The sequence below is a fragment of the Apaloderma vittatum genome, unplaced genomic scaffold, assembly GCF_000703405.1.
Source record: "Apaloderma vittatum isolate BGI_N311 unplaced genomic scaffold, ASM70340v1 scaffold11737, whole genome shotgun sequence".
In the NCBI taxonomy this organism is placed as follows: Eukaryota; Metazoa; Chordata; class Aves; order Trogoniformes; family Trogonidae; genus Apaloderma; species Apaloderma vittatum.
In genome coordinates this window covers 1,115-19,517 of record NW_009725715.1, presented here as the reverse complement: position 1 = coordinate 19,517, position 18,403 = coordinate 1,115, and the positions used below count along the sequence as shown (strand labels likewise).

The 18,403-nt window shown below is 50.0% G+C and overlaps 1 protein-coding gene across 1 annotated transcript in view; it reads left to right on the top strand.

Annotated features, from left to right (window-relative positions):
- Window positions 1-14,919, top strand: part of CCDC108 (coiled-coil domain containing 108) — a gene marked incomplete at its 3' end in the record, with an annotated part of 31,730 nt that extends 16,811 nt beyond the window's left edge. Inside the window, 15 exon segments of the mRNA XM_009873011.1 lie at window positions 181-357; window positions 1,022-1,045; window positions 1,047-1,074; window positions 4,836-4,946; window positions 5,716-5,907; window positions 6,665-6,823; window positions 7,218-7,361; window positions 8,861-8,977; window positions 9,579-9,716; window positions 10,196-10,261; window positions 11,895-12,109; window positions 12,484-12,624; window positions 13,159-13,443; window positions 14,094-14,231; window positions 14,889-14,919. Coding sequence (XP_009871313.1) covers window positions 181-357; window positions 1,022-1,045; window positions 1,047-1,074; window positions 4,836-4,946; window positions 5,716-5,907; window positions 6,665-6,823; window positions 7,218-7,361; window positions 8,861-8,977; window positions 9,579-9,716; window positions 10,196-10,261; window positions 11,895-12,109; window positions 12,484-12,624; window positions 13,159-13,443; window positions 14,094-14,231; window positions 14,889-14,919 — 1,966 coding nt within the window.
- Between the last annotated feature and the right edge of the window lie 3,484 nt (window positions 14,920-18,403).

Sequence of the window (18,403 nt, the reverse complement as noted above, 5' to 3'; positions counted from 1 at the left end):
ATCTGGTGGTGGGTCTGGGTGGGGAAGCAAAGCAAGGAATGGCAGAGTTCTGCAGATCAGACCTGATGAAATGTGATGTGTCTTCCAGCTGGGCTAAGCCTGGCCCCAGCCTGAACAGGCAGACTATGAACCTGGAGAAGTTGTGCGTCCCTGTTGCTGACCAGCTGACTGATTCCCTAGGGCCTTCCTGTTTCCTTCTGATCAGAAGATGAACATGGAGCACTGGGCAGAGGATGCTGACTTTAGCTCCCTTGAGCTGCAGCAGATGAGAATTCAGGATAACCAGCTCTTCAGTGTCTCCCCAAAGTCAGGGAAACTTCTTCCAGGACAGGAGGAATCCATCCAGCTCTCACACAGGTGATGACAACTAATATATACTTCAGTCTTATGCTGCATTCTGGAACAGCACCTGCCATCAGTAGGGGACTGTGTTTTCATTAATCCTTTATCTTCACATGCCCCTCGCCCAGTGGAGATTAGGCAAGTAAAAAGTACATGAATATGTCCAGTTTCTGAGCCCCATAAAACTTGTCTTCCTCAGGGGTATGTTTTTAATGTGCTTTAACACTGCGGTGCAAGAGGCATTTAGCGTGATGTGCTGGGGACACTGACCTGCCTTGGCCTGGCAGCTGGGGATGCTGCACTTCCCGTGGTTTAGACTATGCTGTGATATTCTTATTTTTGTCATGTATTATAGCTGCTATCCTTGTGTGCCTGTAGTGAGTATGAAGAAAGCTGAACACCTCCCCTTTCACAGCAGACCTGAAGTGAGGAGCACTGGCATTTCAAATGGAGTTGGCCTAGAAACTTGGTTCCCTAAATTGGCATATGACTAAAAACAACATTGCATCACTTATTCCTACCCAAACACAACTGTTCCCCTCCCTCTCTCAGTGGCCCTTACGCAACAGTGACTCTTTAGCTGGGAAGTGAATTGTCTCTAATGTACTGTGTGACCCTGATTTTGTCACCCTGGGCACAAGGTTCTAATGTTTTCCTCTCTCTGCTCTTGCGCTGCCAGACATGATTTCATTGGCACGGATAACTAAGGTTTCCTATGGCCGTGAGATTCTGGTAAGACAGCAGGTGTCTCTTGCTTCTTTTTGCAGAACAGCAGCAGGTAGGACTTGAATTAAAAGATGCTTTCCCCAGAAGCTGCGTGGCATGCAGGGATCTGTGATCTTCCCCTGGAATCCATGCTGGCCAGGCAGTAACACAGGGCTGAGCAGAGACATAAACCCAACATCCTGATAAATTTGCATTTGCATCACTTGTGTGAAGTGGCAGTGCACTGGCAAAATGGCCCTTGGGTGTAGCATCTGCTGGCTTCCCCAGCAAGAGGATTATTATTTCTATTTATGTATTTCTTTGTTTATTATTAACCTTTGTATTTTTTTGTGGTGTTAGTGCAGAATTGCTTCCTCCTTCAAGTCACTCCTAAGTCCGAAACAGTTGCTCTCCACACTCACTTGTAACTCATGGACAGGATTTCTGTACTTGCTCCCCCTCGTTCCATCTGCTTCACCCTGAATTCTTCTATGCAGTGATTCTGGAGTTCAGATCTGCAGCCTTCTGTCATATGCAGCTTTCTTGAATGTCTCCTTCTCATCAGCTCTCTACACTCTTCAAAATGCCCTGGAATGTGCTTTTCTCCAAAAGTACCACCTGCACTGGCTGAAGTTTGGAGAGACACATGCTGGCACAGGGTGGCAGAACATCCTCCAGCTCTGGAGATACGGAGGCAGCTGCTTCCCCAGGCCCAGAAGGTACTCCCTGCATTCCTGGTTAGCTGTTCCTGCTGCAGCTCGGATGTCTTCATCCACCCACTTATCCATTCTGCCAATGATGGAGGAGCTTCCTACTCATTCTTCCTGCTTTACTGTTTGCTAAAGCATCCCGGAGCTCATCTGCGGTGTGTTTTTCCCGAGCATTTCCTCAGGCTTGGAACTAATTTCTCTCTATCTGCCACTCTCAAACTGTCAGTTAGAGTCAAAGTCACCTTGTGCTCTGCCGGGCACAGCTTATGCCCGGCTGAGCCTTCCTGTCTGTCTCTGAAGTTTCCTATGAGACCATTGTATTCACACATCTCTTTTATTTTTCTTTTCTTTCAGGACTGTTGTCAGCTGAAAATCCAACCCTTTGACCAAGCTGTTCAAACAGTGGCTTAACTGTGCCTTCCCTCAAAGCCCTTGGACAGGCTCCCTGTGCTCTGCCTGCCTGGCACAATCCTGAGAGTGGATACGAGCATTTCACCAGCTGGCTAGTGAGGGAGTAGGCTTTAGAGTACCAGAAGCCTACAGGGCACACAGAATTTCTTGCCACATAGCCAGTAGCTTTGATGGTCACCACCATACCTCCTGCTGTCACTGCAGAAGGGGCTGAAAAAGCATGAGAGGCCCTGGGGATGATAAAAGATCCCTGGATGCGTTGAAGGTCTTGCAATAGGAGCTGCAGAGGCCAATCATAGAATCATAGAAAGGCTTGAGTTGGAATGCACCTTAAAGATCATCTAGTTCCAACCCCCTCTCCCTATGGGCAGGGACAAATCCTGCAGGGATGGCCAGTGTCGGTACTGAGCTGCCAATATCTGAAAGCAGGAGTGAAAAAGGCTGCTCCTTCTGCAGAAAGGGCAGTCGAGGAGCTGAACACAGCGTCCCTCCTTTCAGTCGTGGCGTGGACAGAGCTGCCAGCCTCCATGGCAGAGACTGCCTTAAGCGTGCTCAGATGCCAGGATTGAGCAGATCCCCACCTGGGAATCTGGTGAAATGTGCAGAACATATGCTATCCTTCAGGGAAGCAAATACCAACCCAAAAGCTGAGCTTTGGAGATTTGAGAAAGCAACAACAAGCAGAGGTGGAGACCATCAGGCTGTGGTATTGCTTGGTCATTCTGTCAAACTCCAGATTTCCTGGCTTTGGAGCAGTGATGTTAGCCAGCTGCAAGGCAATGCTTGATTTTTTGGGGTGGGTGCAAATTCACCTCTATGATGGCTCTACCCCTGTGGACAGATTTTGACCTCCCACTCCTCAGCTTCCCCAACAGAGCCTGTCTGCTTCATCTTCTGGAGGAGCTCCCTCTCCTTCCCCACTCCATGACGAACTTTCAGTCCTGCAATGACTGCATTTATAGGTGCTCTGAAGGACTCAAACTGATTTCCCGCTGGCAATTTCTTCTGGCTGCAGCATTGAAACTTCTCTGGGACTTGTGTGTTACTCAGTTCCTTGTGCAGGAGGGAAACAGGGTCTCCCACTGCCTCACGATCTCAGAGGTTGTCCTTTGCCTCATCTCCATGGCCTGCCTGCCTGTAGGAGTGCAGCTGTGATGTTGTTCTCAGAGCCTCAGGATTGTTTGGCCAGACAGAATCTGCAGCCCTCAGCAGTTTTAGAAGGAAAAAACCCAGCTGGCTGCAGGTGTTGCAGGATGAGGTAAACTGGTTCCCAGAATTCACTGGAGAGAAGGGCTGGACCCAGGGAGAATCCCCAAGCACACAGGATCCATAAACTGGGAGCGTTTGTACTTCACTTCATGTCTGCTAATTAGGTACTCTGAGATGTTGTCACCTGCAGCAGGTGTTCTCCAGGCAGCTCTTTTCCCTGGGGAATCTAGCATCCTTGTCCGCTCATGCTCTAAGTCATCACTGTGGGATGACATTTGTACCCTCTGGAGGGAGAACTGATTGCAGCAGGTCTTCACTTTTTTCCATTTGTCACCTTTTAAATGATAGTCCTCCAGTTGTCACATCCTGTATCTATGGAAAGTGATGACAGTTGTGGTCTGGTGGAATCCAAGCTGGAGTAATATATATGGGTGTTTCACTCCTAAAGCTCAGGAAGGTTCCTGTCTCTTTTTCCCTTGCGATTTGAAAGTGTCTTCTCTTGTCTTCCTCCTATTTGCATTTCATCTGGCTTGCTGAGGCCCTCAGGAGACTGAATGCTCATGCAATGCTTTGAAAGATCCTGTTTTAGAGCCGTGTTAGCAATGTATTTCTCCTTTCTCCCTTTGCTTATGGAGCTGAACTAGAATAGGTTAGTTTGGAGGAATCAGCATTCTCCGCTCTTGTTTAAGCAGGTGATACGCTATCTCCTGCAGGTGTCTGCCCAAGGCATCCACCTGCCATTACAAACATCTTCTCCATCTTCTGCTTATGCACTTGAAAAAAATCCATGCTGTAGGCTTAGTTAAAAGCGAATTGTAGCAACTTGGCTCCCTTTGGGCCTCACTCTGTCTCTAGGGAGACAACTCAGGGGTGCTTTGGGGCGATCCTGCAGAAAATCGTGCATCATGACTCCCTGTTTTGTTTGAAGTGCCTGATGGATGATTTGTTAGCAGGATACTGTTGATCATTACTTGATCATTTAAAATTTAGCTGGCAGATTTTGGACTGAAAACACATTCTTGGAGCAGAATGTCCTCCAGAGTGAGGATATCCAGATGATTCTTTTCAAGAAGAGGCCATACTTACCAAAATCTGGTCTTTCCAAAGTGTTTACTTTCACAGCTGCACACTTTCCTATGTACAGTCCATACACTTTCATTCATGAAGAATTTCTACCATATACTCACAAAAAGAAGCACTAAGGCCAGTGCTGACATAGCAGAGAAAAAAGTACTTTCTCTCTGAAACAAGATGCAAACCTTTCAGGGAAGAGCCAAAAGCTGAGTAGGGTCTCCATTTCCTTTCTTTTTTTTCTTGGGACACGCTGTCCTGGTATTACCAACTTAAATCCGCAACTGGGTTGCCCTCAGCTTGAAAGGTCCTTCAAAGTCCTTGTTTGGTTAGTAGTGATGGGGCCAGGTTGCTGTGAGAAAGTGACTGCATTTCTTTGTCCTGCAGCTGAACTTCAGTGGTGTGACGCTGGAAAAGGACCAGCCGTATGTTCATTTTACATCCACTAAACACGTCTTCACACCCGTTGCCATCGGGACCTCCCACCCTCCCACACAGGTGAGCACCCTGGGGCCCAGCAGTGAGCAGAGGGAACAAGCCAGTGTTACTGTGTCCCAAAGATAAGCAGTGTGTGAGGAATTTCTGAGGAAACAGAACAGCCTCCATGGCAGAGCATCCCAGCAAAACAGAGACTATGGAAATGGCTGCTGGGATGGCAGCAGGGAAAGTACCTCTCACTGTCTCCAGTTTGATAAGATTTGGCATTCACTTTAGCCGGAATGTTTATGAGGTCTGCTGAGCTGTCCCTCTATTCCCTTGCACTGGGTCTGAGTGAAAACTTGTCTAACTGCTCCAAGCACTCTGGAAATAAATCCTAATTAGTATTTCAGTAAATTAATTAAACTTCATTTAACAATTCTTCAGCAGAAAAGGCAGCTTTGATTTTGTTCTGCCTAATTTACTTGGGAAGTGAACAAGTCTGAATTGAATTAAGATCACTTTTAATACAAGTGTTTTGTGCATTTCAAGTAATCCGCTTTGCACTGATCCTTTTAGCTAATTTGTATTAATTTTCTCCTAGACTGAATTTGCAGGGAACCACTAGGAGAAGCACTGTGGTTATCAGTGTACATGTGCAGTGATAAACCTTCAGCACAGTCTCCTATCAGAGCCTCAGTGATAAATCCTGACACTATGAGGTCTCCTAATTCTTAGGAGACAAGCTGACTAATTAATTATTAATGCTTATCAGAGCCCTTTGGGGAAGTGTTAACTAGTTTAACTTGAGCATGTTATAAGCAGCACTGCTCTCTCTGACTCACTTCAGATTTATGAACTCTACAACGGTGGTGCTGTTCCTGTGACGTTTGAAGTTCAGCTGGATGGCATTGTAAGAATCCAGGAGGAGAATTTTGGGCATCCTGTGTTTGTCTGCCTAACTCCCAGAGGAGAAATTCCCCCTGGCACAACAGGTCATATTGAGTGGATCTTCTCACCGCTAGAGGCTACAACGTATTTGGTAAGACCCTCCTCATGACTGCCAGAAACAGTTTCTTTTGGTTGCTGTGTGCCTAAAATTCTTTAGATCTCTTAACTGGTCCTTGTCATGCTACAGCTGAATTGAGCTCCATTCTTCCAAGAAGCAAAGTGTCTTGAAAGCAGATGAGTCACTGGGCTGGTCAGGAAATGGAGTAGCCAAATTGTTGTCTCATAAATTTGTTCTTCCCAAGGAACACATTTTTTCCACCACCAGAGTCATGTCAATATGTATTTTTCAAGGATAAAATAGTGACTGGGGATATAAACAGTATCTGATCAGAGTTGTCATTCACTGTTGACCTCCAATAACTTCCACCAAAGAACCACTCTATGGTGGATGCAAAAATAAAGAAATTTAATTTTAAAACTCCCACTTTTGCTCTGAGAGGGAATACCTGCCCATCTCATACGAGTTGTCATTCACTGTTGACCTCCAATAACTTCCACCAAAGAACCACTCTATGGTGGATGCAAAAATAATTTAATTTTAAAACTCCAACTTTTGCTCTGAGAGGGAATACCTGCCTATCTCATACAGTAACTGGCTAATTGACTACTCAGCCAAATTTCCTGGGTTAGCAGGGAATGCAAAGGCCTGAAAGACCAAAAGAGACTGGACTTCTCTTCATCCACGCATGTGGTGTATTTAGAACAGTTCTTTAGCAAGTATAGTAGCTTACTGCATATCTCTGCCAAGTATGACTCTTGGCTTAAAACTCTTATCTTGTCCAAGGCAGGTTGATGTTCCTATCTACATCCTGAGGGGTGAATCAGCTCTAATCACCTTCCAGGGAGTAGGCTACGATCCAAATGCTGTAGAAGAGACTGCCACGTCCAGTAATGTTCCGTCTCCTTCAGTCTTTCCAGGTTCTACCAAGCTAACTCTGCCTGGACAGGTAAGTCCAGGTATGTAGATATGAGCAATATGATCAGGCCAGAAATGTGTGAAAGAGACTGAAATATGCAAGTGACCCCATCCAGCAGCAGCCTGTGTTACAGGAGGGCTCATTTGCCGTGAGATAGAGCAAGAGAGAATCTTGGTGCTCCTGGTCCTCTGTGCTCCTGAGATCTTCTGACATGGCACCAGTGTTATGTTCTGCTCATTGCTCCCTCAATCCCACTGTAACCTTAGCAAAAAAAAGAGAACATTGTTATGGTAAAGGTAACTGGCAAATATTATCTATGAATTGATGGATAACTTAAGCATGACTGTGTGTCTGCCCTTCTCCAATGGCCACACCCCATCTTCCTTCCCTGCTGTTCTTCCTGGTTTCACCTTGCTTCCTGCAGGCAGCCAACTTGTCACACCACGGTATTTGCTTTGGAAATATCCCAGACCGCACCAAAGCCAGTCGACTTGTCTTTCTCAACAGTATCTCAGAGAGCAAGGCTGTTGTGTTTGCCTGGCGGATGAGCAGCTCTAAAGACAAGAGGGTGAGTCCTTTTTCCTCTACAGCCTTCTTAACATTCTCTTTCATGTTGTGAAAGGACCTTACAGCTCCGTTTTCAACCAGACACTCAGAAACACTCCTAGGGAATTGGCTTTTGTGCTAGCTGATGAAAAGAAAGGGCAGAGAAAAGTGAAGGCAAGGCTTAGGATAGCAGGGGAAAGACAGGAACTCAGCAGCGGAATCTGAAGATTTCAGTGAGGATACATGAACCTGAAACTACAGGATATGATAATGAACCTCAGGACCCTGTCTGTCAGCAAAGTCTATGGTCTTTGAATATATCATCTGCATCTCTCTTGTGCCACATACCTCTGAGAAGAAAGTGCGTGAGCATGGTGAGAATTCCCATAATCACAGGATCATAGAATGATTTGAGTTGGAAGGGACTTCCAACCCCCTGCCATGGCAAGGGCATCTGCCAAGCTCAGGTTGCTCAAGGCCCCACCCAGCCTGGCCTTGACCCCTTCCAGGGATGGAGCAGCCACAGCTTCCTCGGGCAACCTGTTCCAGTGCCTCACCACCCTCAGGGTAAAAACCTTTTTCCTTACATCTAGTCTAATCCTACACTCTTCCAGCTTCCACCCATTAACCATCGTCCTGTCACTACAGGCCCTTGTAAAAAGTCCCTCCTCGGCCTTCCTGTAGGCCCCTGTCAAATACTGGAAGGCCCCTGTAAGGTCTCCCCAGAGCCTTCTCTTTTCTAGGCAGAGCCAGCCCAACTCTCTCAGTCTGTCCTTGTAGGAGAGGTGCTCCAGCCCTCTGACTGTCTTGGTAGCCCTCCTCTGGACTCACTCCAACAGCTCCATGTCTTTATTGTGTTGGGGTTCCAGCTCTGGGGGTTGTGTTGGAGATTCCAGGTGGGGTCTCACAAGGGCAGAGGGGCAGAATGACCTCCCTTGACCTGCTGGTCACACATCTCTTGGTGCATCCCACAGTATGGTTGGCTTTCTGGGCCACAAGAGCACGCTGTTGGCTCACGTTGATCTTATCATCTGCCAACATGCCCAAATCCTTCTCCCCAGGGCGGCTCTCAATTCACTCATTGCCTGTATCTGTGCTTGGGATTGCCTCGACCCCGGTGCAGGACCTTACACCTGGCCTTGTTAAACTTCATGAGGTTGGCCTGGGCTCACCTCTCAAGCCTGTCAAGGTCTCTCTGGATGGCATCCCTTCCCTGCAGCGTGTTGACCGCAACACACAACTTCGTGTCATCAGCAAACTTGCTGAGGGTGCACTCAATGCCACTGTCTGTGTCACCAACAAAGATGTTAAATAGTAGCGGTCCCAGTACTGATCCCTGAGGGACACCAGTTGTCACCGATCTCCACTTGGACATTGAGCCATTGACCGCAAATCTCTGAGTGCGATCTTATCCTCATCTTATCTAATCGTATGCTTCCTGCAAAGAGAAGGCACATAAGAAGGTCCCAGGACAGTGAAACAACTCCTCTGTGTTTTGTTTGTGCTTTTTTTTCCCCCCAGATGTTGCAGATTGCTCCAGAATCGGGAGTTGTGCAACCTGGAGAGAGCATCCCCTGCTTCATCACACTGCAACCTTCAGGGAGCGCTTCCTTCTTCATCACAGATCTGGTGTGTGAGGTGAGACCCAAGAGGTACCTGCATATTACCGTCACCCGGGCATGTCGCTGCAGTTTTCACATGGCTGGGCCCAGTGGTCTGCTGCCTGCTGCTTCCAGCTGAAGGAAACCTTCTTTACTGCTTGATGCTGGCCAGCACTTCTCATTCCCGAGGATACTGAGCTCCATCTCTTCCTATGCTTTATCAGTCTGCCCATGTGGCTCACTAGGTGAAGTGTAATCATGCAACATGTGGCTTTGTGAGTTGAACCCAGCTACTAGAAGTCGTAGTTTGAATGGGAATGGCTTTCAGTGCATGGCAGAAACTGAAATATCTATGAAAAGCAAGCCTTGCTACTTTAATGTTAGGGAGAGCACAGACTTGCAGTCATGTCCCTGTGGACTACACTCTTCAGCAAAAGATTGTGTCTTCTCTGTATAAGTCTTAAAACAGCACTGTTGTCTCCCCTCCCTGCCACTGGAAGATGTGGGAAGGGAATGGGCTTCTGCCTGGGACCTCCTGGAAGGGAGGAATTGGTGACAGGTATGGACTTCAGCTGGAGACTGTGTTATTTGCCGTTCGTTTCTAGCCCTGCTCCCTCCAATCATGGTTTGCTTCATAGGTATACATCCAGGAGTCCCTGGTTCGTTATGAAAGGGACCGGCACAAGTGGGAAAAGGAGAAGGAACGGCAGGCTGTGGAATTCACCATCACAGAGAAGGACCTTGAGACTAAGAAGAAGCCAAAATCATCTGCAGGGGTAAGTGCTGCCAGAACATTACACCAGTTTAGCTTGGCTCAGAAACAGCAGCCAGTGTCAATAAGAAATATTCTTTAAGAAAATCTAGACAAGTCTGATAAGAGGACATGAGGCTCTGATCTACTCAAGGCCTCATAGCTGCTCTGTGAATAGTGGAAAATGAGATCTTGGTTTCTAGCCAAGAATCACCTTACAAACTCTGAAGTGCTAATGATCATCTGAAATTTGGAAGTGCATGAGAAGCCTTAGGAAAAACAAAGCCAGTGGCTCTGGAAACAAATTGTTGGATTTTTAAACATGAACAAACACTGGAGAGAGATGTGTAACTACCAGTAAGAATGTGACCTGAGTGAAGAATGGGAGGATGAGATCATTGACTCTCGGCTGGGACAAAATAAAACAAAATCCCAGAGTCTTGTTCTGTTTTGTATCTTTCCTACATGGCAATTTCTCTCTCTCTTTTTTTTTTTTCTTTTCAGAGATCATCAGATTCTGCTGAGAGAGAAAATCTTCCTGAATCCTCAGCTGTGATCAGGAAATACAAGGTACGTCAGGCCTGTCTCACTCATAGTAGAATCAAACTGACTGCTTTAGAAAAAAGGCAAATGCTGGATATCACAGCGTGGGAGCCTGGACAGAGAGCACAGCAGGATTTGTAGTTTCAAGGCTTTGGGAGACAGACTGTTTGGAGGAGCCACAAGCATCAGACTGTCTGGCTGTGTCCTGTGGGCAGTAACTTTCCAGCTGAGGTGAACAGGAAGTGAAATTGGAAACAAATGTGCACCCGTGACTGGAGAAGGGGTGAAGGGTTTTGAATACACAGAGAAAATGCACGTGGACAGGGCAGTCAGCACCTGCACTGATTTCACGCTAGGGCCACAATGGACTCTGTGCCACCACCGAAAGCAGCAGGACTCTGGCATGACATGGTGCAGACTTTGTCCTCACCGCTGAGAGAGCTGTGCTCTGTGCCTTGTGAAAAGCTGCAGGCAGGAGCTGCCTTGATTTAAGTGTGCAGAAAGCTTGAAGCTCGATTTGCCTGGTTCATCTCTGTTTCCCCTCAAGTTTGCACAACCGTGCGCACTGTTGGAAAAGACAGCTTTTCCAGCAGCAGTGCAAGATGTGAGACAAGGTCCCAGTGACTGCTCTCCTGACCTGCCAGGGCCCTTTGGGTCTGCAGCGATCAGCAGGATGCGCTGCGGGAATGACAGAGCTTGAGGAGGACTAAATAACCCAAGACACAGAAGGGTTAGAGGGAGCTGACCTGAGGCTGAGCCTGAGCAGATTGACTCAGCTAGGAGACATAGCTTGTTATCTCAGGACTGCCACCACAGTAAGGCTGCAGCAGTGCTCCTAGGACCCTGAAGAGTGCCTTGGCATGCCATGCACTGTCCTGTGTGAAGGTATCAGCTCGGGGCAGCTCTAGCTTGGTCTGCCTGCCCTGTGCTGTTAGGTGCGATCAGTGATGCGTGTTGAAGCATTGGCTGGGATGAACATAAGGGCAGGTGGGGGAAAGTACAAACGATTTCATTTAGTCCTCTAGGTTTTTAGCTCCTGGTGACAGTTTGGAGCTTGTAATCATCTGCTGTGTTAGTGTCAGGAGCGGTGAAGGCCTCTGGCCTCATTCCCAGAGGTTGGACAGCTATAGCTCAAAGGTCATCGAAGTCCCGTGATGTCTGAGGTCTTCTCTAGAGCTGGGTGGTACCTTCTGGCCCAGGCTTCTGGACTTCTCCTGCCCTAAGGAACTTCATCCAAACTGACTGCTCTCAATGCAACCCTAAACTGCCCCATGGGGTGTGGCTGGGGTCAGTTCCTGGTTTCCTTCTGAGCTCAGGGGACAATTTCCACCACAGCACTTCCAGTGTGCTCAGAACAGCAGGGATAATCTTCCAGAGTTCCACAGGGATGGATCAGAGTACAACAGCCCGGAGTGCCCTGGAGAAACCCTGAAGCCCTGCTGTCACTTGGGGTTGGCACACTAGGAAGTGAGGAGGGAGTGGACTTGATTTCCAGTGTGGCCACTTGCACCTGATAGTGACGCTGTAGTGCCAAGATCATTGTGGCACTGTCTCATGTCCAGGCTCTGGTGGCTCTGTCTGCTGAGCTTTCCAGTTCTAATGCCTGTGCTCACACCTACACCAGTCTATGTGTGACCTGACATTTTTTTCTTTCCAACAGACACTACCCCCTATTAAAAACCATCCTATGCCCAATCTGCCAGCTGGACACTTTGAGAGGAGGCTGCTGTTGGACAAAGAAGCCAGCCGGATGTGGGTCAAACCAGAGCCTCCCAAGCCCATCCTCTTACACCTTGGTGTGACAGCCAGGTCCTACTCTATTACAGACTTTTGCAGCAACTTCAGCTCAGAGTTCCCCAAATACTTTTTGTCTCGGTAAGAGATACAACTTTTCGGATTGGCATCTTCATCTGCTCCAGGGCTTCCTATGCTGTGATATGCACTGAACTCGGAGCTCTGCTCTGCTGCTCTCTGGTGCTTCAGTGTTAGGCAAGAGCTCCCTCGCTTTCCCCCAGCATTAGCTGACATGACCTGTTTCCCTTCCTTAAAAGGGAGATGCTGTCAGCTCAGTGCTTCTCCCTTTGACAGTGTCCCTGGTGCTGTCACAAGTGCAGCAGCTCCCACTCCTCCCCTGCTTCACTGCACTGCTCTCCCCTTGCCTGGCTCAGCCAGGGGATGTAGGTCTTTGGCAGTTTGGTTCAGTAGTGCTGGCACTGATGAAATAATTCTTTCTTTCCCTGCCCCCTCAGCGACCTGCCCTTGGAGAGCAAGTTTGTGGATGGGAGTAGGGACAGAGACAGGATGGACATGAACTCCAAATGTCTGTCCTTGGCTGCTGCTTCCAAACAGGAGTTGCAAGTAGTGACTGATATACTCACATGTGTCATCAGGTGCGTGTCCCTTCACCCTCACCCACTTTGGAGCCCCTGTCCTCCAGGGGAGTGCGTGCAGCATGGCCAACCCTCTGCTGATCCCAGAGGAGTCTGTGCGTTCTTGCTGCACCAGAATAGGGGATCCAGCCTGCCAAAGGCTGCCTTAGGGACTAGGAGTTCAGGAGTCCTGATGTGACAGGCAAAGGCAGGGTCTGGCTCCCCAGCTGGGGCGTGGGCCCATCCCTGCATAGTGAACGGTGTCACTGCCCAAGAACCAGAGTGCTTTGCCCACCGTGATACTGGGAACCGGCTGCGCTGGGATTCACCTGTTTTGTCTGTCAGCTGCAGAAATGTACAGAACCAGTGCTCGGGAGGCAAAGGTAATTTTCTTAGCTCTTGCTGCCTCCCCTAGCCTCAGAAAGCAAGAAGAGACAGACGCAGCATTGACATCAGTCAAAGTTTTCCTCTGATCTGCGCTGTCTTGTAATGATCCTGTGGGGTCATACAGATATCTGAGTTACTGGGACTTATCCCTTGTTTTCCTCCTCCCAGAGGCCTCCTGGAGGACGCACAGTTCCATGATGCAGTGAGAAGAAGCCTGGACGAGCCCATTCCTTATTTCTCCCAGTTCCGGTGTGCAGAATCAGCAGAGCTCCAGGGCAGGGGACGGTGCTCCACAGTCCCCTCCAGGGTCTCTGCTTTGCCAGATTTTTACCCTGAGAGTGATCGAGAGAGGAATGAAATGAGGCAGAAAATCTCTCCCAACAATGATTTGCTGGAGTCTTGGGAGATTTTGCACCATAAGCAGTTGAGGGAGTGGAAGGAGATGATGAAAAGGTGAGGAAGAGCTCACACATAAAAGGCAAGAGCTGCACAGGCAGAGCAGCTATGGCAGCAGACTGCCTGGCCACAAACGCATTTCTCATTTTGCCGTGCACCATTTCTGCTTGGGTGTTCTGTGTGCTCTGGGTGGAAATCAATGCCAGCCTGCCTAGCAAACCCCTCTGAAGTGTGGTTTGTAAAGAGTACGGGTTTGCTGTATCTTAAGTTCGAGCCCTGGACAAGGGAAATCTGCTTTATGCCCGCATGATCCTGGTCATATTAGACACCAGAGAGTAATGGGTGCTTACCTTACCTTTCATCTTCACTGCAGTATTTCATCACCTTGCATTTGCTGTGGCTACTCCCTTGCACACTGCTGCAGGCCACAAGCATATGCACAAATACTAACTACGGCACAGCTTGGAGGGAGAAACCAGCAAAACCATAGTCATCCAGCTCCATTCCAGGTCAGGGCCTGATGCCAGCTGGTGGCAGTTCTGGGAGAAGGGTCAGCACACCATTGCTCCAGTCTTTGGTTCATTGGCCTCAGACTGTAGGAAACAGTGTGTGCTCCACTGCTGTGCCTGATGTGTCCTGGGAGGAGTCACAGCAAGCAGCCTGCCTTATCTGCTTTCTGTCCTCTGCTTGTACTTTTGTCCTTCCAGGCAGCCGGCCTTAGGGAACCTGGTGGAGCTGGTGCTGGAAAACACACTGCAGAACATCCTGATCGAAGCCAGCCGTGGGGAGGTGGTGCTGACAACCCGGCCCAGGGTCATTGCTCTGCCCCCAAGCTCTTCCCGAAGGTAGCAGAGTGTATCTGTGCCATGGTGGGGGGCAGGACCTGTCCTTAATATGTCAGGCTGATGCAAAGCCCATTTTCTAGACCGTATGGATTAGCTGGATCATTGCCGATGAATGCTGAGGCTGCCTGTGCAAAAGGGTGAATCTGTTCCCAAAGCCTCTGTCCCTTCTTGACTTGTCCTAAGCCACAGATGGCAACGCTAGAGCGTTGTGGGCCTGAGACCACCACACAGCGCTCAGGCAAGGCCCTCCATGAGTGGCAGAAGAGGCTGCCCCCAAACACAGGAGACCCCAGCACAAGGAAGATTTCTTGGGAAAAGGGGTCAAGGTGCAGGCAGCACAACATCTGACAGCAGAATGAGGGCAAAGCTTTCATAGTCCAAGATGTTGTGGGATCTAGTTAGGTTGAGGGAACGACCACCAGTGTGGAGGCAGATTTGGAGCTGAGGGTGGAGTGTGAGGATTTGCCTCAGTTTGGGGAAAGTGCAGGGAGATAAGCCTGAGAGAGGATGGGAGAGGGCTGTTGGATGGAGATGTCATCTCCAGAGCTGCAGGAGTCTGGGTGTTCCCCCTGATCCCTCAGGAAGGGATGATTGCCTGGGGTGAGGTGGCAGCAGGCTGCACTCTCCCTACCCCAAAAGCAATCTCTTCTTCTGCAGATTCACCAGTCCAGCACCTCCACTCTCAAGGGTATAGCTGCTGGGCTCTGTGCTTCTTGTGCTCTTCAAGAACATCAACTGTCTCCATGCTTCATCCCGTCCCTGTGATGTCCAGAACAACTCTGATTCTCCCACACCATGCCTGAGTTCAGCATGCTGGCTGCCTCTGAGGAGGTATGTCCCGATTATGTCCTCAGCTTGAATTTTAATCCTCTGGCAACTCCACAGCAGCGTTCATGAGATCTCTCTTGTGTGTGGCTGGCCACATCGCTGGAGAAGAACCTCCCAGCTCTACAGGGAGCACATGGACAACCTTTGTGACTGTTCCCACTGCCCCTAGTCTGTACCAGCTGGGAGAGGAGTGGAATCTGCTTTGAAATGTAGCTGAGGAAAGGACTGACAGCCTTTGCCAACATCAGTAGGATGCAGGTACTGAATCCTCCCTTCCCTGCTCCAGCGCCTGCCCCAAGTCCCACATACGGCGACCCAGCCTCGCAGAGCAGCTGCAGGACACTCAGCAGCCCAATAAAAGACGTTTGGCCTCTGGGCACACAGACACCGGCGTGTAACGTGTGTAAACCATGCGTCGGGGTTGGGGAGCTCCCGGCAGGATCTTTTCCCTTGGCGAACTGCGAGGATGTCATCTAGGGAAGGAGATGCCTTTGAGCTTTGTCGTGGCACGGGGGTCCGGTGGAGCAAGCTGCGGGAAGGTGTCCCCATGAAGGAGCGGGGTTTGTCACTGCCGGGAGGTGGCACTGTTAGTTGCGAGAAATCCCACATGCCTGCGAGGAGCTGCGGCTGGTGCTGGAAACCTCTGCCGCTGGCTGCACCGGCTGCTGGGCTGGGTTTGCAGCATCTCCCCTCTCCCGCTGTCCCGCTACAGGCTCAGAAGCCACCGCGCTCCGATGGAGGTGCAGCTGGCGTCCCCCTCCAAACCCTCCTGTCCTGTGCTCCCAGGGCCACCAAGACAGGAGCTGCACTTTCTCCCCTTTCAGCCCGAGAGGAGGCCACGCTCGAGGACCTGCAGGGCACCACAGGGCAGATGCTGACAGTGTCTGAGGGTGCTGTAGCTCACCCAGCACCACTCCAGCTCTCCGCTCTGTGCGGGAGCCCTGCATGCGTAACTGTTCTAAGCCCCAGGGCCGAGCTGTTCCTGCTGTCAGAGATACAGCAAAGGCACTGCCAGTTCCTGAGCTCAACCTGGGTGCCTGGGGCCTTCACGTGGGTCCTAGAGCCTTCTCATGAGAGGCACAGACCTTCTCCTCCTTCCCCAGCACCATGGGTGCCATGTCTTCTACATCACAGCAGCTTTTCTCTCTTCTTCTGGACTTTGGTTGGTGCTGAGCAGGTGATGGGCTACCACCTCCTTCCTTCCCAGCTCAAGGCAGCAGCAGAGGCTGGCTGCTCAATCCAGTTGGGGTGACTTCACTAGGATTTGCTCACTACAGATGCTCTGTAGTCCTGTGACAAGCTTCCCAAATGGGTAACACGGGCAGGGGCTGTTGTCCTAAAGCAGGTTCAGTCCAGCTGCTTGCAGGAGCCCAAGGGCAGCCTGGTGCAGCAGAGACTGGGCAGTGGGTTTGTCCATACTCAGATCTGATGGTTTTTGACTGTGTCACCTTTAACACATCTGCCTTCCGGGACAGACGGGTCAACATGGGAAATGCTGTGTGTTAGTCTAGTGTTAGACCTGAGTGCAAGTGAACGGAGCCTGGGAGCAGACACATGTGCAGGGAATGATTTTTTTTGTCATAAAAGCTTCTGTCCTCCCCACTCTCACATGCTGAACACATCCAGGACCTAGAGGAAATGGAACTCACATGGTACTTGCCTGTTGGAACATGATCAGATGTAAATTCACTTTTCTGACTGTCATCTCTGCAGTAGGAGAGAGCCCTGATACAGTGCCTTCAGCAAAGGATGAGTCAGGGAACAAGAGATTTGAGACCTACCTACACATCTGAGAGAGAAATCTTTCTTCCTTTGGCTCTTTGCAGGGGGTGTGAGATGGTGGCGTGTCACCTCTATCCCAGATTTTCTCTGGTGCCTGTCAACCAGAACCACTCAGCGTGCACTAGGCAAAGCCATTAGCAGCTGTCACACACTTCTTTTATCCTCATCCTAAGTTAAAAATACACCACAGACAGTCCCTTTTCCAGGTTGGGGAAGTTCTTGCTTCCTCTTCTCAAGCTGGGAACTAGACTCTGGCTTTGGTTTTGGAAAACACTTGCATGTGTGACCGAGCCACACCCCTGTCCCTTTGGCAAAGGGAGTGGAAGACAGCAGCCCCTCAAGATGCTGCTTGGGGTGAGCTCTGCAGCGTGCTCTCACCTGGGGGCTTCAGTGCTTCCTTGCTGCTCCTCCCCACACTTGGATCTCGGGGGCAGTGGTGAGGCGAAGTGTGGACAGAGATGTGCAGCACTGGAGGGGAGGACTTGTCTCTTAACAAGAGGTTTTGTTACTACCCACTGCCACGGGTGAAGTCAATGAGCTGTCATAGAGACAGACCCACAGCCCAGCTCCCAGAAGAGGCGAGAAGCCTGGTCTCTGCTGACTGCGTTTGAGTCTCAGGCAAGAGGAAGCCTGAGCTTGTTGAACTGGCTTCCAGGGCTGGATTTGGCCCCTGTCCCAACACCAGCCCCGTTTCTAACGCACATCTCTCTGACAGAGCTATTGTAGATATGGGTCCTGCTCCTCCCCGCTGGTGTTTGGGTGGAGATGTTCCCGTGGGTCTGGGGTTGGTGGCCAGGCCAGGCTGCGGGCAGGTACATGGCGTGAGGATAGCAGGGTGTGAGCCTGGCAGCTAACGGGGCTTCCCTTCTCCTTGTGCTGGTTATCGGGAGTGCTCAGTCATCAGGCGGTTAATGCAACACACAACAGGCCTTTTCTTCTTGGCTGTCAGTCCTGGCTCCTAGGGAGGGGTGAAATGGCCTTGGGGCAGGTGGGCAACAGAAGCTATCCTGAAACCCATTAAAACATTTAACACCTGCTGAATCGTGCCATTGTCTGGGAGATAAAGGGAAGGGAACAAAGCTGCTCTTGGTCTTCCCTACCAGCGGGTCTGCAAGTGTCCACTGCCCTACTGCAGCTGGGGAGCCAGAATCCCCTGAAAGACCCCCTTGGCATGGCTCTGTGTCCATATGGGGAAGGTGGCAGCGTTGGGACAGTCCTCTGAGCTCCCTACTGCAGGTGTGCACAGCCTCTGGTTGGAATCAGCCCCTGCTCCTCCCCAGTACTGATTCCAGGTAGGAACCTGGAAAGGTCCTGCCCCGACTAGCCTGCAGCGTCTGTGCAGGCAGGGCAAAGTCTGGAGAGCAAAAACACGAAGGCAATCCTCCCCGAACCCTTGGCAGAGCTGGGCAGAGACCCTTCACCCCTGGCCTCCCCCATCTGAGATAGTGGGGCTTTGCTGGCTCAGCTGTGTTGCTTCAGTATTTGGAAACAGGGACACTTCAGTCCATGCTCTGGCCAGGCAAAATGAGAGGGAACATCGCATTTCCTCTTAGCACCACAAC